General features: G+C 44.3%; 1 protein-coding gene across 3 annotated transcripts in view; it reads right to left on the bottom strand.

The window, feature by feature from the left end:
- Nucleotides 1-25478, bottom strand: part of LOC117522668 (AP-1 complex subunit sigma-3-like) — a 28587-nt gene extending 3109 nt beyond the window's left edge. For 2 of the 3 annotated variants that reach the window (XM_034184113.1, XM_034184114.1), the window contains exons 1-4: nucleotides 25315-25478; nucleotides 4668-4846; nucleotides 1738-1846; nucleotides 1415-1552 (exon numbers count right to left, since the gene is read on the bottom strand). In XM_034184113.1, the coding sequence (XP_034040004.1) occupies nucleotides 1415-1552; nucleotides 1738-1846; nucleotides 4668-4846; nucleotides 25315-25413 (525 nt within the window). In that variant the 5' untranslated portion in view covers nucleotides 25414-25478. Of the gene's footprint in view, nucleotides 1-1414; nucleotides 1553-1737; nucleotides 1847-4667; nucleotides 4847-11159; nucleotides 11320-25314 lie in introns of those variants that run through there. The other variant, XM_034184115.1, reaches the window with a different exon arrangement.
- Between the last annotated feature and the right edge of the window lie 233 nt (nucleotides 25479-25711).

The following is a 25711-nucleotide window of genomic DNA, read 5'->3' as shown; positions in this document are numbered from 1 at the left end:
TGTTGACGCAGTAAGTCGTCATGAGGAGTTTATTCGGACATTCCATTGTTAACGGTCATTTTGTAATGAAAGAACGTGCGGGCAGAGTCGCATGTCGGGCTGGACCCGACCGCGGGGGGTCGCGGCAGGAAAAACACCTCCGTTGGAAATCTTAACGGGCAAGTTGGAACATGCCCAAGCTGTTAAACAATTTCTCAGTTACTCACTTGTTGAAAGCCATTAAAAGCCGCCTGAATTCTACAAATGGTTTTCAACACGGAGGTGTTTTTCCTGTCGCGGCGCACACAGATTTGCCGAGTCGTCACGGAAACGACTCGGCGAATTTGCGCGTACGTCTTTCATTAAAAAAATGTCCTTAAACAGTGGAATGTCCGCATAAATTCCTCATGCCGGCCTCTTCTGAATCTTCTCTGTTCTCTCACGATGTCCTGGGTGAATTAAGCCTTAAATTAGGATGTTTTCAGCTCGAAACAGGCCGACGACAGCGCCTGGAAGCGCTGCAGGACGTCCCGCTCCGTGGGAAGTCCTTACACCGACAGAAACACCCCATAATCTCTCATCAGCCGTTAAACTTTTCACAGAAAACCATCTTAATTTCTCGAATAGTGTCCACTCGGATATTCCTCACAGGTCCAGAAAAAATTTTGATAAAGCAACGCGCGCGTCTCGAGCAGCGTGTGAAACAAAGGAATTCAGCCGAGAGGGCGGGACCACATCTCACTCAAGGCCTGCCCACAGGGAAATGACGTCACCGACATGCGTGAAAAAACTCACGCATGCGCACGAGGGTTCAAGCATGATTGGTGTAATCGCATGTCATTCAAATCCATATAGTTAAAAAAAAAAAAAAAAAAGGTCGGTTTATTATCTAAGAGACCTCGTATTTTGTTAACTGGTTTGTCGAGTCTGTGGTATCTTGCTTTGAATTCTGACTCATGTGGACAAACAACTAGCTCATAATAAATTTATAATCAACCAGGTTACTTACTTCATTAACTCCCCTCTTATTTATTTCTAAAAATTATGAAAGATGTCTTCAATTATAATTGGAGAAGGTGTTCACATAGTTGAGCAAACATATTTAATATGTTTATTTTTAAAGCATGTTTTTCACTCTGGGTCTTCCTCTTTCAAGATGTGGCCACCTTTGTGTTTTTTGTATCCCCAAAATATTAATCTGTCGACCATGAAGTTCAGATCTTCTCTGCACAAACCTCAGTGAGCCATGCAGAATGTTTTTAGGGAATTGAGTCTGTAACAATGGAAATTCTTAGCAGTTTTGGAAATAAGCCACTTTTAAAATATGGCATACCGTAAAATGAGAAACAAGCCCATGCCTAAACACATGCTCATCTTTCACATCCCTCACCCTGTGTTTTGTGCCTGTGTGAATTTGTGTGCCAGCACATCTCACCTCCTGTAACATGTCGGCGGCGTCGATGGCACGAGCAACAGACTGTTTCGAGGTTTCTTGTACTTCCCCTCCCAAAAGAAATTCATCGAGGATAAAATAGGCCTTCTCAAAATTAAAGATTATGTCCAGTTCACAAACCTGGGAGGGGGGGGGCACAACAGTAATTATAACTTAACGAAAACTGTGTACAGTATACAGTACGTCCACATTTACAATAAAAATGCTTTTTAATAAAACCCCAACAGGTGTTATAATAACTGGCAAGTTTGAGAGCAACATTCCCACATCACCACTGAACAAAAGAAGATGAAACCGTCAGATACATTGCCAAAGTATTTGTCCAGCAGCTCCACGTAGCGATGAATAACCTCCAGGGCTAACAGCTCGTTCTCCTGGTTCTCTATGGCCAAGCAGAAATACAAGCTCGCATACCTGAGGAGAAGTTGTCAGATTAACCGGTTTCAGCAGGCTTACTGGTACAAAAGATGAAAAACACACCACACACTTTCTCCATTCAAATGAATAGTATATACACTTGCATAACAGACAAAACAGAAAGTTATTTTATTAGATTGACAGAGAGCAGTTTTTCCATGAGTTCATGTAATATAAGACACCATGAGTCTATAGAACAAAAAGGTTTGTGGCCAAAAATACCCCAAAATGACCTTAAAGTCCTTATAAAATGACCACTTTCTGTGCCTGTTGCTTTAAACAGAAAGGAGCTGCTGAGACAACTTGTGGTGCTGTATGAGGACATCTGCAGTGCCAGAGAAGTATGTGAAGATGGTGCAGAATACAGTGAGGAAAATAAGTATTTGAACACCTTGTGATTTTGCAAGTTCTCCCACTTAGAAATCATGGAGGGGTCTGAAATTTTCATCTTAGGTGCATGTCCACTGTGAGAGAATCTAAAAAAAACAAAACAAAAAAAAAAAAACCTGGAAATCACAATGTATGATTTTTTTAATTTATTTGTATGTTACTGCTGAAAATAAGTATTTCAACACCTGTGAAAATCAATGTTAATATTTGGTACAGTAGCGTTTGTTTGCAATTACAGAGGTCAAACATTTCCTGTAGTTTTTCACCAGGTTTTCACACACTGCAGGAGGGATTTTGGTCCACTCCTCCACACAGATCTTCTCCAAATCTTTCAGGTTTGGAGTTTCCGCTCCCTCCAAAGATTTTCTATTGAGTTCAGGTCTGGAGACTGGCCAGGCCACTCCAGGACTTTGAAATGATTCTTACGGAGCCCCTCCTTTGTTGCCCTGGCTGTGTGTTTGGGGTCATTGTCATGCTGGAATGACTCCTCATGCAGCCATGACCCATCTTCAATGCTCTTACTGAGGGAAGGAGATTGCTTGCCAAAATCTCGCAATACATGACCCCATCCATCCTCCCTTCAATACGATGCAGTCGTCCTGACCCCTTTGCAGAAGAGCACCCCCAGAGTATGATGTTTCCACCCCCATGCTTCACGGTTGGGATGTTTTTTTTGGGGGTTGTTCTCATCCTCTAAACATGGTAAGTGGAGTTGATTCCAAAAAGCTCTATTCTGGTCTCATCTGACAACATGACCTTCTCCCATGCCTCCTCTGGATCATCCAGATGGTCACTGGTGAACTTCAAATGGGCCTGGACATGTGCTGGCTTGAGCAGGGGGACCTTACTGCCCTGCAGGATTTTAAACCATGACAGCATCATGTGTTAATGTAATCTTTGTGAATGTGGTCCCAACTCTCTTCAGGTCATTGACCAAGTCCTCCTGTGTAGTTCTGAGCTTTCTCAGAATCATCCTTACCTCACAAAGTGAGATCTTGCATGGAATCCCAGACCGAGGGAGACTGACAGTCATCTTGTCGTTCTTCCATCCATCCATTTTCTTCCACTTTCTAATAAATAATAATAACAGTTGTTGTCGTCTACCAAGCTGCTTGCCTGTTGTCCTGTAGTCCATCCCAGCCTTGTGGAGGTCTACAGTTTGTCCCTGGTGTCCTTAGACAGCTCTGTGGTCTTGGCTATGGTGGACAGGTTGGAGTGTGATTGATTGAGTGTGTGAACATGTGTCTTTTATACAGGTAACAAGTTCAAACAGGTGCAATTAATACAGGTAAAGAGTGCAGAATAAGAGGGCTTCTTAAAGAAAAATTAACAGGTCTGTGTGAGCCAGAATTCTTGCTGGTAACATTAACATTGATTTTCACAGGTGTTCAAATACTTATTTGCAGCAGTAACATACAAATAAATTATATATATAAAAAAAAAATCATACATTGTGATTTCTGGATTTTTTTTTTTTTTTTATATTATGTCTCTCACAGTGGACATGCAACTAAGATGAAAATTTCAGACCCCTCCATGATTTCTAAGTGGGAGAACTTGCAAAATCGTAGGGTGTTCAAATACTTATTTTCCTCACTGTATGTATGAGAACATGTGACAGCAATGAGGTGCGCAGGAGGAATGATGGATGGGTAGCTGTGGGACTGTATCAAAGATCAGCTCAGAACCCTTTCTTGCTTGTAATAAAAAAATATACAGGTTGGCAGACAAGATCAGACAGGAGTCTCCCTGGATTATAATGTCTGCAGATGACAATCTATAGTAAGAGTCAGTTACGGGGAGCCCAGGGAGGTGTAGGCATACACTGGAGCAAAAGGGAATGAAAAGCAGTAGGGACAAGATGGAGTACATGTTTCCTGAATGAGAGAGTGTGCAGTAGAATAGAGCGGTTTCAGGAAGTAGCAGGGGCAAAGGTGGGTGAGATCAGATACATGACATAGTCTGTTAGGGTGGGAAAATAAAGAGTGTGAACAGGGTGGAGTGGTTGTATAAAAGTGACAGCAGTGACTTGTGATAGAAAGACTGAAAGTTTATAAGATGAGAGTGAGACCCGGTATGTTGTATGGTTTGGAGGTAGCGGTACTGACCAAAAGATATGGAGCTGGTAGAAGTGAAAATGCTACAAGTTTTTTTTTCTTGGGGGGGGGGGATAGGATTTGGAATGAGGACGGACCAGGTCGTCTGGTTTGGAGAGAGAGGCAGAATGTGGCGTATATCGGGAGAAGGATGCTGAGGATGGAGTCACCAGGCAGGAGGGGACATCAGGTAAGACATGCAGGTGGTTTGTGTGACAGAGGAAGAGGTAGAGAACAGGGAGAGATGTCTTACGGATGGTCTCCATGTTGTTGTTGGGGCTACTACCGAGACAGACAGACAGACACCTACAGAGACAGAGGAAATAAAGCACCTTTTATAAATAATCTTCAGGTCTTTCCACTGTAAGACGTTACAAGAACGTGGTTGCCGTGCCAACACCATAGTGGTCATATCCCTGAGAATCTTCTTCTTCTCCCGATCTGATGTGGGTGTGAACCACTTCTGCAGACGGATCTTCCCTTGACGACTGAAAAGCAGTAGGAAACGCATCTGAGGACACAGACACACCACAGGGTCAGAGGTTATCATGATGCATGCTGGGAAAGACTGTACAGTGTGAAAATGCACGCACTAGTCACTGCACATTGTGTAAGACTTTGTTAACTAGCCTCCAGTACACTGAAACAGGTCAAAAGAGCAGTTTGTTGTTGCAACAGCTCATTAAAGAGTAACTTCACCGAGCACACGATCAATTCAACATCTGAAAAGAAAAATGCTTGAAAGAGGGGAACTTCAAGGACAACAAGCGAATTTTGAGGAAGACGTCTTCTGGATGCTCATTTCCGGTATTCAAGAAACCTCAGGAATTGTGTTTGGGATGTTTACAAAATGTGTTTCCTAATGTTGGACAGATTTGGCTGCATATCAAAATGGAAATTTATTTGTCCCATATTTAATAGAAACAACGTGGCACAGCATTTCCTTTGGGTCTTCCTCCCATTGTTGATATCAAAAGTGCGAAAGGTAAAAATATCTGAGGCAGTATGAAAAGAAAGAGTTAAGCTAAAGATTGAACCTAGTCTGTAAATTATAATAAATAAATAAAATTACAGTCCTGTATATAGACACCAGTTACCACAACTGAGCTGAAATGAAACAATCAAGATGTGTTTCTCATGTAGACTTTCACCTTTAATTCAAGGTTTTAACCAAAATGCTGCATTAACCATTTAGCAATTACACATTTTTACTCCACTCCAATTTTAGAGGCCTTAAGTAATTAGACAAACAAAATGCTCACTTTTACAGTTTTCTTTCATTGTCAGGGGATGGGTATATGAACATTTACTCTGAATGAGAAAATGTACAGCATGAATTCTATCTGTTACATCATCAGTAAATTCATAGTGGAGTAGAACAGCAAAGAATTTTAATAAAAGAATACGTCAAAGCGAGGCTCAAGTCTTCCATGTGCCATCTGGTAAGCTGCAGTTGAAATTTCACGTTATCTTTTTAAATACCTTTCTACGTAAAACATCATCATGAAGCTGTGGTTGGCACTGCAACAGTCATTCCTAAATGGTTAGTATGATGTTTTTGTTAGCCCCTTTGAATTAAAGCAGCAGGGTTACACTGCAAGAAAATTACAAATGGAGTGCATTTATATAGCGCTTTACAGTGATGCCTCACATCCACACACCAATGTCAAGGTGCTGCCATGCAAGGTGCTCATTACACACCGGGAGCAACTTGGGGATTAGGCGGCTTGCCCAAGGACTCCGAATGATCTCCAGGTCTGATGAGGATTGGAACAGAGAACCCTCTGTTCACAAGCTTTAACAACTTCAACATTACCTCTTGATTGCATCATTTCACCTCCACTTTGGTCGTGTACAGAGGCAAATGTACAAAAACAGTGTCATCGTCCAAATACTTATGTACCTGGTGGTATATGGTCTGTTGACAGATGGTGAAGAAAACAAAATCTGGACATTTGAGCTTTACCTTTTGGTAAGTAATAGGCCTGTTTGTTCCTTTTTTGCTTAATTAATAGATTGATTATAAAACAACTCAACTGATTGACTATTTTTGAGTAGTCCATCATCACTCTGAACTTAATTATGGTGTGTTTAAAAAGATAATCTTTGATAAATTTAAAGTTTTCCAAACATGCCAGATGACTTGTGTACATGCACACACCTTTTGGTTTTCACATTTTACCTCATGAAATGTTTGTCTCTAGCTGCGATGTTGTGTAAATGGACCAACAGACATCAGTGTATCTAAAAGCAAAGATGGAAGAGTCCACGATCTGGCCTTCTCTTCATTATTAGGTGGAACATACATTTCTGTCTTTTTGACCTCTTCCAGTGTGGGGAAAGCTGCATCTGCACAGTCAGTTGATGATGTTTCTGCATTTTGCCGAGCACAAAAGTGTGCAAATATATGCAAACTTTGAATGCTGATGTATGCAAATAATATTACTGCGGCAAATCCTCTCCTGGAAAAAAAAATAACTGTTAAATATTTTCATCACTGCTTGTGTAAAACGACCTTCAGGGGATAAACAGTTTGCGAGTAGGCAGGACTCAGATTGTAAGGAGAGGCACGCAATTTAGACCCGTGGACAGGGTTGGGAGGGTTACTTTAAAAATGTATTCCAATACAGTTACTAGTTACCTGTTGAAAAATGTAATCAGTAACATAATCCAAGTACCATAATATTAAAGTAATGTAATTTGATTACTTTCAATTACTTCTGGATTACTCCAATATCAAATATGCTAATACAGACAAAAGAAACTAAATATAAATAGTCTTGACTACATAGCACAGTTTATTAAGCAAAAATAAAACTGTTTCTTTTACATGGCATGCTCTGTTTTACTTCACATTATGAATTAAGAGCACCACAATATTGTTTTAAACACACCCAGTGTTCACCTGCTAAATTTTCAACAAAAAATGCCTAACAAATGAAGGATAATGAAAACTCAGGTGGTGTGCGGATGAATTTGTAATTAAAAGTGGCTTGCAGAACAATATACAAAACAAAAAAAAAGCCTACTACTTGTTCAGTAAATTCGCACCATGTTTAACATATCAGTCCACTTATTGAACTTTCAAAATAAGAACAGCAGCATAATGAAAACCATAAGTAAATACTGTCAGTAAGGAGGCGTGATCGCCATTTTAATTCTGTGCAATTTAGTGATTTGCGTGCATAGACGTTCAAGAAACAGGTGGAATAAGCCGGAAAGCTGGCATGTTGGCAAAGCCACAAACGGAGGAAAAAGGGAGACAATATTTCCTTCCATAAGTAAGTGGTTTCGGTTGTTCTTGTCACTTTGTCTGTGATATTTGGATGATAAACAGCTGTGTTTCCTGCCGTACCTGTGTCGCCCGATGACACGGATCATTAACTCTTCACTTATGTCTAGGTGATATTTTCCACTGCTAGAGCAATGTCTAGTTAAAATACTTGTTGTTAGTGATTAAAATTGTTCGACAAGAATGGGGATTTTTTTTTTTATTTGCACCTTAAAATAATGAGATTATAATGACCCGCGCTGTGCCGCTCAGTCACTCACACAGAGATGTGTACCCACACCACTGACTTCATGAATGAAACTCTGTCAAAGGATAATTGTGTAAAAATATAATATGTTTATAAATGTATTGTAATGGTTTTAGGAGCTGTGCTGCATTGAACACAGCTGCAGCAGCAGGACGTCTCAGCTCAGCAGCTTGAAAAGCGCAGATTGGTGTAACTTTCAACACCAATATTTGAGAATGTGTGTGTGTCAGAGTAAGTTTAATACTTTCCTGACATAATTTAATGTAATTTAATTTTACTGGCTCAATATCCAGGTCAAGATGGCATTTTAACACGTATTTTGCGAGCATTTTTCTGAGTGTGTCCAGTCGCGAATCTCCACTGAAAATGCATTAACATCCGGGTACTTCATCAATATTTTGCCTGGTTAGGCGACGTCATGTCGCTGTCCATGAAGGGATGTTTTTTGTTTCAAAGAAAAAAAAAAAAATTTATATGCAGAAAATATCATAAAATGCATTAAAATTGTAATCCTGCGAAGTAATCCCCATTTTTACTAAATATACCTGTAATCTGAATACGTCTTTTTTCTGTAATTGTAGCGGAATACAGTTACCTTTTTTTGTATCCTAACTACGTAACGCCGTTACATGTATTCGGTTACTCCCTAAGCCTGCCCATGGATTAGCATTAGTCTTTCCACCCACACTCTCAGGTCCATTGTTTGGCCAGCATCCTCCATATGAATACACTCAGACACTTTCAATCATATCACAGTAGGACATAAAAATTGCAATAATGATTTTGTTAACTGCTGTCCAAAAACAGAACAAGTGATGCCATTTATCAGTATTTACTTTGTGAGCTAGTGTGGCTGACCAGGTAAGAGACAGTTTTCAGAAAGAGAACAGAGTCACAGGCACAAAAAGTTTCCCGTCTTAAAAATATATTGAACATGTCCTGATAAGAGTCTGAGTGTGGACTCAAATTTTAAAGTTGGGGGGGGGGGGGGGGGGGGCATCCTTACAGAGCAACTTTAACAGAAACAACCCTACTGTTGAGTTCTGGCCTCAATGCTGAATACTGTCACATCTATGGCTGACTGGACATTACATTACAAGCTGTTAGTGATATAGAAGTTGTTTTACAGAACTGACCCTGTAGGAACCAATGACTTACAGCTTGTGTGTCTGCCTTCTTCATTCATTCATTCACATTTGTAGTGTATTTATTATACCGTACAAATCAGCCTGTTCACAAATACATTCAGCTCATTCCCCTTGATGGTACTCACTGGTGCATAAATGCCACCATCAGGATCTGTTTAATCCCATGTCCAAGGCAATTAGGTCTGAAATCCCACATAAAGAGTTAAGGTGCCCTGACATTTGCATGACTTTGATCCGCGCACTTGCACGCACATTGTCGTGACAATCTCCACCCGCTGTGTTCCCAGCTGGACGCAATGCTTTGTTCCACTGGACGCTGTGCATTGTGCACTGGACGCTGCGGATATAAAATAATTATTTCATAGTGAATTAAACATTTTTTCTCAGAGCTGGCTCTTGAAAACGGCTCTAATCGCTTCCGGAATCACAGAGAAAGCATTTGGAACAGTCTAAAAAGGTAATTTGTCATGTTTATATTATAATGGCTTGGTAAAACAGTTGCATGTTCATTCATTCTTGTGAGCAGCTATTAAAGTATGTTTCTGATAGTTTTAACATCTCGTACTAATCGTTCAGAGGAGCTGCGCTCTGATGTGGTGCACTGACGCAATCACTTGCACTCACACGTAGTGTTTTTTAATTGTTTGCATAATGTTCATGTGAAATAATTCAAATAATTAACGCGTGATGGAGATTTTGAATGTTTCAAAATTGAATTTTCTTTGCGCACTTGCACAAAGCTGCACACAGTTTACAATGAGTTTGAGATGAGTTTACTCTCGTGCACAGCAGTGGACTGGCTATATACACCATGGGTTGTGCATATTGCGAGATATGGATGCACAATATGCATCATGTGGTGCATATTGCGCAATACAAATGTGTAATTTGCACCACCTGGTGTATATTACTCATACACACCACCCGAGGCAGCCATATTGCATTTTGGGTTGGTGTGGGCAGTTTATGCAGTAGAAAACTTCAAAATATTGCTAGTTTGGATCAGATATTTAGCTGTGAAATTTGACTTTATCAGAAAGCTTTTCGAGTTTGATTTGGGAAGAGCAGAGCAAGCCATATTGCATTTAATATTATACATTAAATTTGTGTAGATGAGGGTGGTGCAAATAGCAGTGTACTAAATCTTAATTTAGACATCACTTGTGTACATAGCTTTTTCCGCACGGCAGAGTGTGTGCAAGTGCGCAGATCAAAGTTGTGCAAGTGTCAGGGTACCATTAGAGGTCAGTTTTTATACCATGAGAACAAATTGAGCAACAAACAATTGAAAATTTACAAGAAGAGAAAGACTGCAGAGTTGCAGGGGGCAGCAAATCACCTTAATGATATAAGATGGAAGAAACGGCACATTTATTAAAAAAAGTTGTCAAAATTTGAAATTGATTATATTCTAATCTTAGCTGAACATATTTAAGACAAATAATTTGCAAGGTTGATAGTCTTAGAACTGGTTAAGAGAATTGTTCCTCAACTGGAAGTGCGTAGTGGTCTTTCAGAAAAAAAGAGATTCAGAAGTGGGGAAAAAAGAAAACGTCAGATTTTGCCTTAGTTCACAATATGCACAAATAATAGAGCCACAATATGACCTTTTGGTTCACCTCAAAAATTAGTTGGCGTGACAATCAACCCCAGTCTCCCCTACAACGAATGGAATCGAAGCTGTAATGGCAGGAACTCAATTTAGTGTCTGTGACACACTCATACCTTTGTTTTACCTATTTAAAAAGTTGGTACTACCTGTTCCAAGCCTCGCATTTCATATTTTCAGGTCTCCTGTAGCTCCTAGGCAAATTAGGAAAAGAAAAGCCGCCGAACTGTCGCTGGGGCGGACACAATGAAAAGTGACGAAACCTGTTTGACTCGGGAAGTCGGTTTAGGAAGCGAATATAAAGCAAACATAACAAATAACAATAAAGAAATAAAAGTAAAGCAGATACGTTAATGAAAGGGTAGAATACACATTAAAACCTGTGCTAAGAAGCGGTTTAGGTCGAGCTAACAGGTGTGAATGTTGAGCTTATTTAGCTACCTGTCAGCGACGGCAGGTGCAACAGGTGAACAGACCGACTCGAAAAAAAGCCACAAACAACAACAAAACCAGAAATAACACACTTACCGTTTTTTGAAGATGTGTCCGATAGTTTAAAAAAACACTACAAAAGGATTTTAGGGAGGAAAAAACTCGCACTTTAACCCTCAAAAGGGTCAACTTGTCCAACTAAACACATAGCTGTGTCGTCCGCAGCAGCCCGCACAAGCTCCGCCCCCTCCTGCCACGTCATCAGCGCTCTGAAACGTGGATCCGTTACAGATAATCGATCACGGACATCACGTGGAACTGATCGGTTTAGGTGAAGTTATTCGCCCACAGCTTTTTGTCAGTCAGCATGTATTTTTTTTGTTTTGGCAAGATCTATTAGTCAACATGTGTTTTTTTTTTTAGATCTGTTAGTCATGTATGTTTGTGTATGATATGTGCATTTAAGTATTATGTATACATTTTCACTCTAATAAATGAATTATGAAATGTCTGCTACGTGATACATCTCCTCCACTCTATTTCAGAGGCAAATAAGTGATTCTTTATGGCATTTATTTCAGATTAACAATGCAAAATATCAATTCAAATTTCAAATTTAATTTATTTATGTAGCGCCAAATCACAACAAGCTGCCTCACACAACTTTACCAACCCATACAGCAAGCACACGTGTGACAGTGGTAAGGAAATCTCCCTCTGATGATATTGAGAAAGAAACCTCAAGCAGACCAGACTCAAAGGGGTGACCCTGCTTAGGCCATTCTAACACTTAAAATTTTTGCAAATATATAATGAATATATGAAGTTGTCATTGTATCAACAAGGCTTTTTTGGTCCACAAAGGGAAATTCATAGTATATAAAGGAATATATAAGTACATTAATTAAAATGTATTTTTTCACATATCACTTCACACATGCCAAACCTCAATTCACAGCAGTCGCACCTCTTGATCCAGGCTGTATCCTTGGTGCTGGGGCCCCAAGTGTCCACACAGGGCTGCTTTTACCACCTCACCCAGAGCAGGTGCAGGAAGGTCCAGGACCTGGGGCTGACTGACCTCTACCACAGCAAGGACAAGGTCAGACACTTCTGTGGGATACTGGACAAGCTCGCCCTTCTTCCTGAAGACCATGTCCTGGAGGGCATGGCGTTCCTCAGGGAGCACACCTGTGCTGAGGTGGAGCCACTAGTTGACTACTTGGACACAGTGTACGTCTTTGACTTCTTCCATCGAGTACAGCAAGAACCACTCTGAAGGTCTTCCACCACCCATCTGCATCCACAACATCCCTCCCTGATTCGCCATTCCAGTATGGAATGTTCAGACACCCATCCTGGAGGACCAGGGCCGCACAAACATCTGCAAGGGATGGAACGTGTTGTTCTCACACCTGATTGGCCACTAGCACCCTTCCTTCTCGGACAGATGGCTATGGGCTCCACAAGGACTACATACTTGCAAGCACTCACCTCCTACAACGCCCCAGAAGGCAGCCCACAAGAAGAGCCAAAGTAGACAGCATGTCCTGCAGCAGAAGCGCCTCTGCAGTCTCGGCCGGGACTCTGTCGCAGATTGTCGTACTCTACCAGAGTTCCTGGAGGCAGTGGGCACTTTATCTACCTTGGCTAAAGGCACTTGTATGTTTCACATATATGTGAGTTGAAAAAAAAAGTTTCAGATGAAATAATTATAGTTGTTGTGAGCATTTGTGTCTTTTTCCATTAAGGGTGTGAGCATTTGTCTTGTGAGTATTTGTCTGCGCACCAGCCAATGGCAGCAAGCCCTTCACAGAATTTATGATGCGAGTGAGACCTGCTCCATTATTAGTAACACAATTAGAATGAAGTGGAAAAATAGCTCAGTGCTAGTATCTTATTCATACAAAAGAAAGAACAGATACGTTATTAACCTGGATTTGAAACAAACTATTTAACCACTGTTAAACACTCAAGACAATAACAATTTAGTAAATTCCCATGCAGTAACAGTCATTTTCTCTCAGTGATGACCACACCTGCTCCTAATGTTGTGTGGGCCGCTGAAGAGGAGGTACTGCTGGCCCACCACCACCAGAGGGCGCCCTGCCTGGAGTGCGGGCTCCAGGCACCAGAGGGCGCCGCCGCCTCACGTGAGCAGCTACGGTGACAGCTGTCACCCATCACCTGAGACAGCTGACGGCAATCATCTGTGGGGTATATCAGCAGGACGGCACCTCCACCTCATTGCCGAGATATCGTTTCTACCTACGAGTACCAGGTCCGACACGCGGAGGCAGTGGCCACCTGGGAGTTCGGGACTTGGCGGCTCCAGTATTTCCGGGGTCCTGTGGCAGAGGAAGCCGTGTGGTTCGGGTCTTACCTTGGAGAGGCGTCTCCTATCTTCGAGCCTGCCCACACGACACTTTTGTGAATTGACTGTTGTCCATTTCGTGATTGGTTGTATTCGTTGTGCACGTTCACAACAGTAAAGCCTTGTTATTTGACTTTCTCCATTGTCCGTTCATTTGCGCCCCCTGTTGTGGGTCCGTGTACTGACACTTTCCCAACACCTAATCCATCATCAATCCAGCATCCACTAACCGGTCAGCAGGTATATATATATATATATATATTGCTTTTAGGATTGATCTGATGCACCAAATTTGTCCTCATTTATGGTGTATAACAGGTTTTGAGTCGTGCCAATAAAGCGGAAGGGATGGACGTCTCTCTCTCTCATATATATATATACATATATATGTGTGTGTGTGTGTGTGTCTGTGTGCAAGTTTCAAGTCAAGTCTCAAGTCTCCTGAAAGACTGACTGAGTTACCCAAGATTCTCTGATGAGACGTAGTACCAAACACATTAGGACATAGAGTCTAAAAAAATGTGCACATGGTCAAAATGTCATAGCTGGTGTTCCATCACAATGCAAGTGATGCTTATCTTGGTCTGCCTATGTACATAACTGTTTGCTTGCCATAACCAATCCAGCATTACCCAAGTCACAGACTCCGACTACCAAAGACCTGTAGCCATCACCTTTGATTTCTAAGTCTCTGACTCACAACCATACAGAAAGCACCTGAAGGCCTGGAACTTCCTTATTCTGCACAGGAATATGCATAGAAAAAAAAACCCCAAAACAAAATCTTGCATTCATGGGCATCAGACTTGGTACAACGTCTAGGGGGAAAAAAATGGTGCCAGCTTGGTATCTGCCACCTTAGAGGTTGGCTCCAGTTTCTTTACTACTACTGTTGTGTGTGAATCTTTTGTAATTAATAACATATTAACAAGCAATATTACAAATAATAGAATCAAACCAAAATTAGGTATTATAAATAATGCAGGCACAACATGAAATTTGTTGCAATCTTCTCTGGGAAGCTAGCCAAGATGCAAGTGAAACCTGTTTACTATTAGCCAAGCCAGGTAACATATAAATACATAAAAAAAAATCTTTATTGAACAATGAACAACAAAAGTGATGTGGAATCTTCAGTAGAAATCAACAGTACGAGTACCACCAATGCATAGCCCATACACATATTAAATAATAACACTAGAAATACTTGTAATTGTAAACTGCATCAATGCATTAAGTACTACAATATGACATTTTAAGTTTTGGAAGAACATGATTTATGTTCACTTAGAGCTCTACTACAGCTGTCCCACTGACACCCACATATTTCCTTTCAAGCAACTTGTGTGTGTGTGTGTGTGGGGGGGGGGGGGGGGTTCTCTTATATGACACAACAATCAAAGATGAGCAGATCACTCAGAGGCTCGATTGCCAACAATGTTTTAATATGACGAGGGTTAATACAGATGTGTACTTCTATATGATAACAAATACAACGTCTGTAAAAAGGCCTATAAGGTTCATCTCTGCCATCTTATTGTGGTGGTACACAGTGATGCCATCAAAGCAGCCCTTTTCTGACTGCAAGTCATCAGATTGGAGCTTCTGGACCAGCATGCCTCCTGAGGACACAGTGATCTAACAGGCAGGGAGAAAAGAGCCACCAGTGTCCTTTATAGACAACAACCACTATAACGTGCACAAAAGGGGCATTATGCACTATACCAGACGCTGATGAGCCATTTGTGTTTTTTGTTGCGGGCGTGTTTGTTTGCATACAACTCTTGGATCCCGTCTCTGTTGTAGAAGTGGGATAAGAGTCTGAGTGAGGATATATATGGCTACAGGATGATGGAGAAATAAGCCAAAGGGACGATCATGAATTTATGTTAACATCATCCTGCACTTGAGCTATGGAAGAGGACTTACCCATAGTGCTGGTGTCAAAGTTCATCTCCAATCATTCAGCATTCATCTGTTTGTCCTGTATCACACACCCTGCATTGTTTATCTGCCAAAGAAAAGTCAGAACTAGAAGCACTCGGAGAGTGCAAACCTCCGCCAAGGCCATGGGGTCACTGACGCCATAATACCTACACGCCGTGGAATCATTGAACCTAAAAAAGTCTAACAATGATGTTTGCTCACACTGTAAGAAAAAAAATAGTTGAGAATACTTCAAATTTGCAGGCAACAGTCTGCACTAAGACCTTTATGTTGTGCCGATGATGAACTATATGTTATAGTATATAGTTCATCATCGGTACAACATAAAAGTCTTAGTGCAGACTGTTGCCTGCAAATTTGAAGTATTCTCAACTATTGTTTTTTTTACAGTGCAGTAGTAAAAAAAAGTTTCATCTGCTGTGACTGGATAGCATGTATCCTTAATGCTTGGCATCACAGTTTATTGCAACTTGTACCTTTCCCAGAAGCTACTGTCATCTGAGCACTGATATTGATATTGCATGTGCTTATAGACAAAAACAAATAAGAGACAAAATTCAATTTATTATTCAACTAAACTGCAAATATATGAATTTTTTAACATTTATGAAATACTTCTCTAAATAAATAACAGTAAATTCTGAAATAGAACTATTTTTTTAAGTGTTGCATGTGCTAAACAAGGCCATAGGGTCACTGACCCTAAAGAGATTCCCTCCTTGGCACAGTGATCTATTCAACAATTCAGTGTTACAACCAAAACTATGATACACACACTTTTCTTTCCTTTATATTTGACATCTTTGACCATGAAAACATACCACTAGAACTTGGAATCATTTTTATGTCTTTATTAGTTCAAAAGTTATTGTACAAAAACGATTTTTCGGTAATGGCGGTTTTCTTCTGGATCTAGCTCCATAACATTTGAAGCTACATCAAATCTGATGACACCTTACTGAATCAGTAGATTCAGCTACAATTTGGTGTTAGTTGTGCATCTCTAGCTTCATTTGTCACCTCACACTGACACATTTTCTATTTTCCCTATATTTTTGCATATTCTGTGTTGTGTGGGCCGCCAGAAGAGGAGGTACTGCTGGCCCACCACCAGAGGGCGTCCTGCCTGAAGTGCGGGCTTCAGGCACGAGAGGGCGCTGCCGCCACGGACACAGCTGGGGGTGACAGCTGTCACTCATTATCTCTTGACAGCTGTCACCCATCTACACTTCATCATCCCACTCCATAAAGACTGGACGTCATCTCCACCTCGTTGCCGAGATATCGTCTACCTTAGGAGGTAACCTTCTCAGCCTGCATATCCAGATAAGTGGTTACACAGACGCTGCACGAGTGTGTGTTAGAGGTGGAGGTGAATTCCCACCGTTGTTGTTACTGGGTGTTCACACACCCACATCTGATTGTCTCTGCTCCTCGCCAGCAGTACCAGATCCGACACGCGGAGACACTGGCCACCTGGGGTGTTCGGGATTTGGCGGCTCCAGTATTCTCCAGGTTCGGTGGCGGAGGAAATCGTGTGGTTCCGGTTCTTCTCAGGACAGACGTCCTCTATCCTCGAGCCTGCCCACACGTCACCTTTGCTAATTGACTATTGTACATATTCTATAAATCTGCTGTGTTTAGTTGTGCTTTTCACAACAGTAAAGTGTTCATATTTGACTCTCATTGTCCGTTCATTTACGCCCCCTGTTGTGGGTCCGTGTCACTACACTTTCACAACAGGATATCTCGGCCAGCGTCATGGACTCCGAGGGGCGTCACCCAGCAATTGAACGGCCAATGGGAGAGCAGGGTGCACAGGCGTCTGCAGGAGGCGTGATTGGTGAGTTGCAGCACATCCTCACCGCCTTTACGGCTCGGTTGGATCAGATGACCGAGCAAAACATCCTCCTGAACCGCAGGGTGGAGGCTCTCTCCGCACAGGTGGCAGCGAGCGCTCAGGGCGCTGCTGCAGCTCCTCCTCCTGCTGACCCTGTGCAGGATATAAATGTTCCACTGGTCGTTCAACAACCCCTCCCACCATCCCCTGAAGCATACATAAGCCCCCCAGAGCCGTACGGAGGTTGTGTGGAGACGTGCGCAGACTTTCTCATGCAGTGTTCGCTCGTCTTTGCACAACGTCCCGTCATGTACGCGTCTGATGCTAGTAAAGTAGCTTATGTAATTAATCTGCTTCGAGGAGAGGCACGCGCTTGGGCTACGGCGTTTTGGGAGCAAAATTCACGGCTCCTTCATACGTACACTGGGTTTGTGAGGGAGTTCAAAACCGTGTTTGATCACCCTAACAGGGGAGAGACCGCTTCAACTGTGCTGCTGTCACTGAGACAGGGACGCCGGCGCGCAGCCGCTTATGCAGTCGACTTCCGCATTGCGGCTGCGAGGTCCGGCTGGAATAACGCTGCGCTCCGCGCCGCCTTCATAAACGGACTGTCGTCAGTCCTGAAGGAGCACCTGGTGGCCAAGAACGAACCGTGAGATTTGGATGGACTTATTGATCTCGTTATACGGTTAGACAATCGGTTAGAGGAACGCCATCGGGAGCGAGACGAAGGACGTGGCCGGGCACGCGCCGTCCCTCTCCCTTCCGGGTCTGAAAAGGTTCCGCCCTCCCCACGCTCCACAGCCGCAGAGCTCCGTGGGGCAACAGCACCCCCTGCTGATGTTGCTAGGGAAACGCGCAGGGCCAAGATAAGATCAAATGACAGAATGAAGAGGCTGGTCCACGGGGAGTGTTTTTTCTGCAGCTCCAAGGAGCATATACAGAGAAACTGCCCCAAACGGCCAAAACGACAACACTCGCCTTTAGAGACTGGGCTAAAGGGGGGTCATAACATGCACGTGGGACACACACGTATTGCCACACGACTCCCAGTTACAATCCTGAGTGGGGATTTAACCCTTCAAGCCCCAGCACTGGTGGACATGGGGTCAGAAGGGAATCTGCTGGATAGCAGATGGGCTAGGGAAGCAGGGCTCCCTCTGGTGGCTCTTCCTTCACCATTGCAGGTGCGGGCACTAGATGGCACCCTTCTCCCTTTAATCACGCACAAGACACAACCAGTAACTCTGGTAGTGTCTGGGAATCATCGGGAGGAGATCGAGTTTTTTGTGACTCCTTCTACCTCCCGCGTGATTTTGGGCTTCCCTTGGATGTTGAAACACAATCCCTGGATTGATTGGCCGTCTGGGGTGGTGGTTCAGTGGAGCGAAACCTGCCATCAGGTGTGTTTAGGATCCTCGGTTCCTCCCGGTTTACAGGCTAAGGAGGAGGTCAAAGTCCCTCCCAATCTGACAGCGGTGCCGGTTGAGTACCATGATCTTGCTGACGTCTTCAGCAAGGATCTGGCACTCACCCTTCCTCCGCACCGTCCGTACGATTGTGCCATTGATTTGATACCAGGCGTGGAGTTCCCGTCCAGCAGGCTGTACAACCTCTCACGACCTGAACGCGAATCAATGGAGACCTACATCCGGGACTCATTAGCTGCCGGGTTGATCCGAAATTCCACCTCCCCGATGGTTGCAGGTTTCTTTTTTGTGGGCAAGAAAGATGGCGGACTCCGTCCATGCATTGATTACAGGGGGCTGAATGAGATTACGGTTCGCAATCGATACCCGTTGCCCTTGTTGGATTCCGTGTTCACCCCCCTGCATGGAGCCAAAATCTTTACAAAATTGGATCTTCGGAATGCGTATCACCTGGTTCGGGTCCAGAAGGGAGACGAATGGAAGACGGCATTTAACACCCCGTTAGGTCACTTTGAGTACCTGGTCATGCCATTCGGCCTCACTAACGCCCCCGCAACGTTCCAAGCTTTGGTAAACGATGTCTTGCGGGACTTCCTGCACCGATTCGTCTTCGTGTATCTGGACGATATTCTCATCTTTTCCCCGGACCCTGAGACTCATGTCCAGCATGTACGTCAGGTCCTGCAGCGGTTGTTGGAGAACCGGCTGTTTGTGAAGGGCGAGAAGTGTGAGTTTCACCGCACTTCTTTGTCCTTCCTGGGGTTTATCATCTCCTCTAACTCCGTCGCCCCTGATCCGGCCAAGGTTGCAGCGGTGAGAGATTGGCCCCAACCTACAAGCCAGAGGAAGTTGCAACAGTTCCTCGGCTTTGCAAATTTCTACAGGAGGTTCATAAAGGGCTACAGCCAGATAGTTAGCCCCCTGACAGCCCTGACCTCTCCTAAAGTCCCCTTCACCTGGTCGGATCGGTGCAAAGCTGCGTTCAAGGAGTTGAAACGACGGTTCTCGACTGCACCAGTGCTGGTGCAGCCCGACCTTAGCCGCCAGTTTGTGGTCGAAGTGGACGCCTCTGACTCAGGGATAGGAGCCGTGCTATCCCAGAGCGGAGAGACCGATAAGGTCCTTCACCCGTGTGCCTATTTTTCCCGCAGGTTGACCCCAGCTGAACGGAACTATGACGTCGGCAATCGAGAACTCCTTGCGGTGAAAGAGGCTCTTGAGGAGTGGAGACACCTGTTGGAGGGAGCGTCTGTGCCATTCACGGTTTTCACTGACCATCGGAACCTGGAGTATATCAGGACCGCCAGGCGGCTGAACCCCAGGCAAGCCCGCTGGTCACTGTTGTTCGGACGTTTTGACTTCCAGATCACCTACCGCCCCGGGACCAAGAACCAGAGATCGGATGCCTTGTCCCGGGTGCATGAAGATGAAGTCAAGACTGAGCTATCGGATCCACCGGAGCCCATCATTCCGGAGTCCACTATCGTGGCCACCCTCACCTGGGACATGGAAAAGACTGTCCGGGAGGCCCTCGCACAGAGCCCGGACCCCGGAACAGGGCCGAAGAACAGACTCTACGTCCCACCAGAGGCAAGAGCTGCTGTCTTGGATTTCTGTCACGGTTCTAAGCTCTCCTGTCATCCGGGGGTGCGAAGGACCGTGGCAGTGGTCCGGCAGCGCTTCTGGTGGGCGTCCCTGGAGGCCGACGTCCGGGAATATATCCAGGCCTGCACCACCTGTGCCAGGGGCAAGGCAGACCACCAGAAGGCACAGGGACTTCTTCAGCCACTTCCTGTGCCTCATTACCCCTGGTCCCACATCGGTCTGGATTTTGTCACGGGCCTCCCGCCGTCCCAGGGCATGACAACCATCTTCACGATAGTGGACCGATTCTCCAAGGCGGCCCACTTCGTGGCCCTCCTGAAGCTCCCCACGGCCCAGGAGACTGCAGACCTCCTGGTCCACCACGTCGTCCGTCTGCATGGGATACCTACCGACATCGTCTCTGATCATGGTCCCCAGTTTTCCTCACACGTCTGGAGGAGCTTCTGCCGGGAACTAGGGGCCACTGTGAGCCTCTCGTCCAGGTATCACCCGCAGACCAATGGACAGGCAGAACGGGCCAATCAGGAATTGGAGCAAGCCCTGCGCTGTGTGACGTCCGCACACCCGACGGCCTGGAGTGAACATCTGGCCTGGATCGAGTACGCACATAACAGCCAGGTGTCCTCTGCCACCAGCCTCTCCCCGTTTGAGGTGTGTTTGGGGTATCAGCCCCCGTTGTTTCCCATGGTGGAGGGAGAGGTCAGTGTGCCCACGGTCCAGGCCCACCTGCGGAAGTGCCGTTGGGTGTGGCGCTCCGCCCGTTCTGCCTTGTTAAAGGCCCGGACGAGGGCGAAGACCCATGCAGACCGCCGGCGGTCCCCGGCCCCTGCTTACCAGCCCGGGCAGGAGGTGTGGCTATCCACAAAGGACATCCCCCTCCAGGTGGTCTCTCCAAAGCTCAAGGACAGGTACATTGGACCGTATGAAATCCTCAAAATCCTCAGTCCTGCCGCAGTGAAGCTCCGACTCTCAGCTTCACTGCGGATCCATCCGGTGTTTCATGTGTCAAGAATCAAACCCCACCACACCTCACCCCTCTGTGCTCCCGGACCGGCGCCGCCTCCTGCCCGGATCATTGACGGGGAGCCGGCTTGGACGGTGCGCCGGCTCCTGGACGTCCGTCGGATGGGCCAGGGGTTCCAGTAGTTGGTGGACTGGGAGGGGTATGGACCCGAAGAACGCTCCTGGGTGAAGAGGAGCTTCATCCTGGACCTGGCCCTCCTGGCCGATTTCTACCGCCGTCACCCGGACAAGCCTGGTCGGGCGCCAGGAGGCGCCCGTTAAGGGGGGGGGTCCTATTGTGTGGGCCGCCAGAAGAGGAGGTACTGCTGGCCCACCACCAGAGGGCGCCCTGCCAGAAGTGCGGGCTTCAGGCACGAGAGGGCGCTGCCGCCACGGACACAGCCGGGGGTGACAGATGTCACTCATTATCTCTTGACAGCTGTCACCCATCTACACTTCATCATCCCACTCCATAAAGACCGGACGTCATCTCCACCTCGTTGCCGAGATATCGTCTACCTTAGGAGGTAACCTTCTCAGCCTGCATATCCAGATAAGTGGTTACACAGACGCTGCACGAGTGTGTGTTAGAGGTGGAGGTGAATTCCCACCGTTGTTGTTACTGGGTGTTCACACACCCACATCTGATTGTCTCTGCTCCTCGCCAGCAGTACCAGATCCGACACGCGGAGACACTGGCCACCTGGGGTGTTCGGGATTTGGCGGCTCCAGTATTCTCCAGGTTCGGTGGCGGAGGAAATCGTGTGGTTCCGGTTCTTCTCAGGACAGACGTCCTCTATCCTCGAGCCTGCCCACACGTCACCTTTGCTAATTGACTATTGTACATATTCTATAAATCTGCTGTGTTTAGTTGTGCTTTTCACATCAGTAAAGTGTTCATATTTGACTCTCATTGTCCGTTCATTTACGCCCCCTGTTGTGGGTCCGTGTCACTACACTTTCACAACAATTCTGGATCACCAGATCTGGAATCCGGATCCGATCATCACGAAACTTGACTACGTTACACCCTAATTTTTTCAAGCCTTTCTGCCTTGTTTTTGTGGAGTTAGAAACTAGAATGTCAAAATTCCCCCCATCCCTATTCCAGGAATTTTTTAAAGGATTTTTCACCATTGCGGGTGAAGAATCCCTTAGAAAATTCCTGGATCCGGATCGTGATCCGGATCACCACTAAAATTTAATCACTTGTTCCTCTTGTCATTTCCAACCACTCCACAAAATTTCATCAAAATCTGTTCAAAACTTTTTGAGTTATCCTGCTGACAAACAGACAGACAAACAAACAAACAAACTCGACCGAAAACATAACAAACTGCCACATGCAAGTTTGTGATCAAAACAACCACATGCACTATACAGTACATTTAATTGGGGTTCAACAGAACTGTTGAGGATGTAGGTCCCTGTGACAGATGAGTGACATTTTAAGAGAATGAACTATTGTCAAGTGTGTATACACACACGCACTGGGGTTGTCACTGCATTGCATTCGTACTTAATAGTAGCAGTAACAGTGATGTAGTGTAGTGTTTTGTGGCTAAATAAAAGGCCAAAGCTCTTCAAAAACTGAGAAGTGCTGCCAGGTTTTTCTTTGCCAACAGAGAAACGTAGCAATTTCAATTCAATTTCAATTTATTTTAATTTATATAGCACCAAATCACAACAAAGGTGCCTCAAGGTGCTTCACACAAGTAAGGTCTAACCTTACCAACCCCCAGAGCAGGCACACAGGCGACAGTGGTAAGGAAAAGCTCCCTCTGATGATTTGAGGAAGAAACCTCAAGCAGAACAGACTCAAACGGGTGACCCTCTGCTTGGGCCATGCTACCGACACAATTTACAAAACAATTCACAAAACGAATATACAGGAAATGTTGCCGGTGCACAGGACAGGATGGTTACAGAAACAGACACCACACCCATCTCTGGATGGAGCCACACCTCAAACAGAGAGAAAAAAAACAGAATCAGGCATCAGAAAGACAACAAATACAGTATAATTTGTCAGCATTAAGCAACAAGAGAAACGGAAGAAACACTAAGGTGATTGAGGCCACTACCCCTAAGCTTCACTAAAAGACTCAGAATTTAGATAAAGTTCAGGCCACTGCACACTCTGTTTCCTAAAAAAAATGAATTTAAAAGAATAAAAAGCATAGTAACATACTATGCCAGTATGCTAGCCATACAAAAGGGAAAATAAGTGCGTCTTAAGCCTGGACTTGAAAGTCCCTACAGAATCTTAGTTTCATTCCACAGAACAGGGGCATGATAAGGGAAAGCTCTGTGATATGCAGATTTTTTATTCACCCTAGAGACACAGTAGTCCTGCACCCTGAGAATGCAAATCCCAGGCCGGTACGTAAGGTTTAATTAGGTCAGCTCGGAAGGGAGATGCCAGTCCATGAACAATTTTATAGCAGAACCTTACAATCTGATCTCACAGGGACAGGAAGCCAGTGAAGAGACACCAAAATGGGTGTAATGTGGTCAAACTTTCTGCTTCTTGTCAAAAGTCTGACAGCAGCATTTTGAACCAATTGGATACCCGTAATGCTGGACTGTGATAAACCAGAAAATAGAACATTGCAGTAGTCCAAGATAGAATAGACAAACGCATGAATCAAGGTCTTAGCATCAGCTATAGACAGGATGGGGCGAATCTTCGCTACATTTCGCAGGCGGAAGAAAGCAGTCCTCGTAATATCTCCAATGTGGAGGTCAAAGGACAACGTAGGATCAAAAACATAGCTAATGGGGGTTAATAATAGTGCAGAGCACTGGAGCAGCCTGGGTGACAGTTTGAAATAGACAGCCCTGAAAAAGTAGGACTGTGAAATAGAGGTCAAAAAGCCCTAAAAGTAAGAAAGTAATACAGCTGAACCATAAATGGGTATTCAATCAAGAGAAGAGATATGCTTGTTAAAAAGACACCTTTTAAATCAAGTAATTTTATTTTTGCATTCAAACCCATAGCAAAGCGTGGGGGTGGGGTGGGGGGGGTGGTTACAGACAGCTCAGCAGATTTTATGGTGCTTGTATCTGCGGCTGAAATGAAAAGCTAAACCTTCGTGGCCCTTTACAGAATGAGTTTGGAACCTGTGATGTAAGGTCTTTCTTTTGGTGCTTCACCTGGTGAACTTGGCTCGAACCGCATTTTTCGGTTTTCTATTCCTCAAACGGTGGTACTTACAAATACAGATTCTTTATTGTCATTGTAACAAGTACAATGAAAGGTAAGATGCAAGCCTTAAAAAAATGCGCTACGGACCAATTGTCATGGTAACCGGTCCGATGTGGGAAATTATCCGACCAATAATCAGCCAATCAGAGCGGGCGTAGCTTTGCAGCCATATAATAATGCTGATTACTGACTGGTCAGAGAGAAATGTCACCATCACTGCGTCATCATGTGAAGGGAGACAGGAGGCAAAAGAGGTCCTGGACGAACTCCATTTAAAAAAACAAACAAATAAACAAAAAAGTCACTACTCAAGTTGCACTGTGTGAACTGAACTACAACTCAAAATTTCTATTATTCACCAATTAGTGTCTGTCAGATTCTTCTTTGTGCACTGAGTTGAAGGTAAGAGGGAGCTCAAATCAGCATTGAAAAAGGAAGTGCCTGGTATCGAAAGGCGAGTTGGCACCATCCGGTGGAAATTGTTGCTAAAGTCGATTTATTGCATATGTATGAGATAAGCGTGGTCCCTGCACAAAATGTAAAGTTTTGTTGTTGTTTAAATGCATTACCCCTGTGGACGTAATGTGTTTCCTGAACTCATCCATGGTGGTGTTGGTGATGCTCATGTCTTTGAACATTCCTTCCAATTTAGATGTGAAATAATAGTCACATTCTCTCTGGGAAGGGGGACGGGGGGTGAGACAACAACAACAACAACAACAACAACAAAAGAAAATAATTAGCGAGACCCACAGACAAAGTATTAAAATGGTTTAGTGGTTATAATGATACTGAATAGACAGGAGAGAGTAGAAGGGGAAAAAACAAATTCCTCATCCTTTTACCTTGAGCCTAGAGATCATATTCTTCTCAGAGTCCTCTGAGACACTCTTGTTGCTGAGCAACCTGCAGGCACGATGCTGCTTGTAATATCTTTCGTACATCTTTCTCCTCCAACAACTTGAATAACACCAAGGCCTTATCAAGAGCCCACTCCACTTCCTGCTCTGTTAACTGGGTTAAAAAAAAGAAAGAGATACGAGGTCTGTTAGAAAAGTATCCGACCTTATTATTTTAAAAAAAAAAACATATGGATTTGAATCACGTGTGATTGCGTCAGACAAGCTTGAACCCTCATGCGCATGCGTGAGTTTTTTCATGCCTGTCGGTTGCGTCATTCGCCTGTGAGCAGGCTTTGAGTGAGGTGTGGTCCACCCCTCTCATCTATTTTTTATTGCAAAT

The sequence above is a fragment of the Thalassophryne amazonica genome, chromosome 12, assembly GCF_902500255.1.
Source record: "Thalassophryne amazonica chromosome 12, fThaAma1.1, whole genome shotgun sequence".
NCBI classification, from domain to species: domain Eukaryota; kingdom Metazoa; phylum Chordata; class Actinopteri; order Batrachoidiformes; family Batrachoididae; genus Thalassophryne; species Thalassophryne amazonica.
This window is presented reverse-complemented; position numbering and strand designations above follow the sequence as displayed.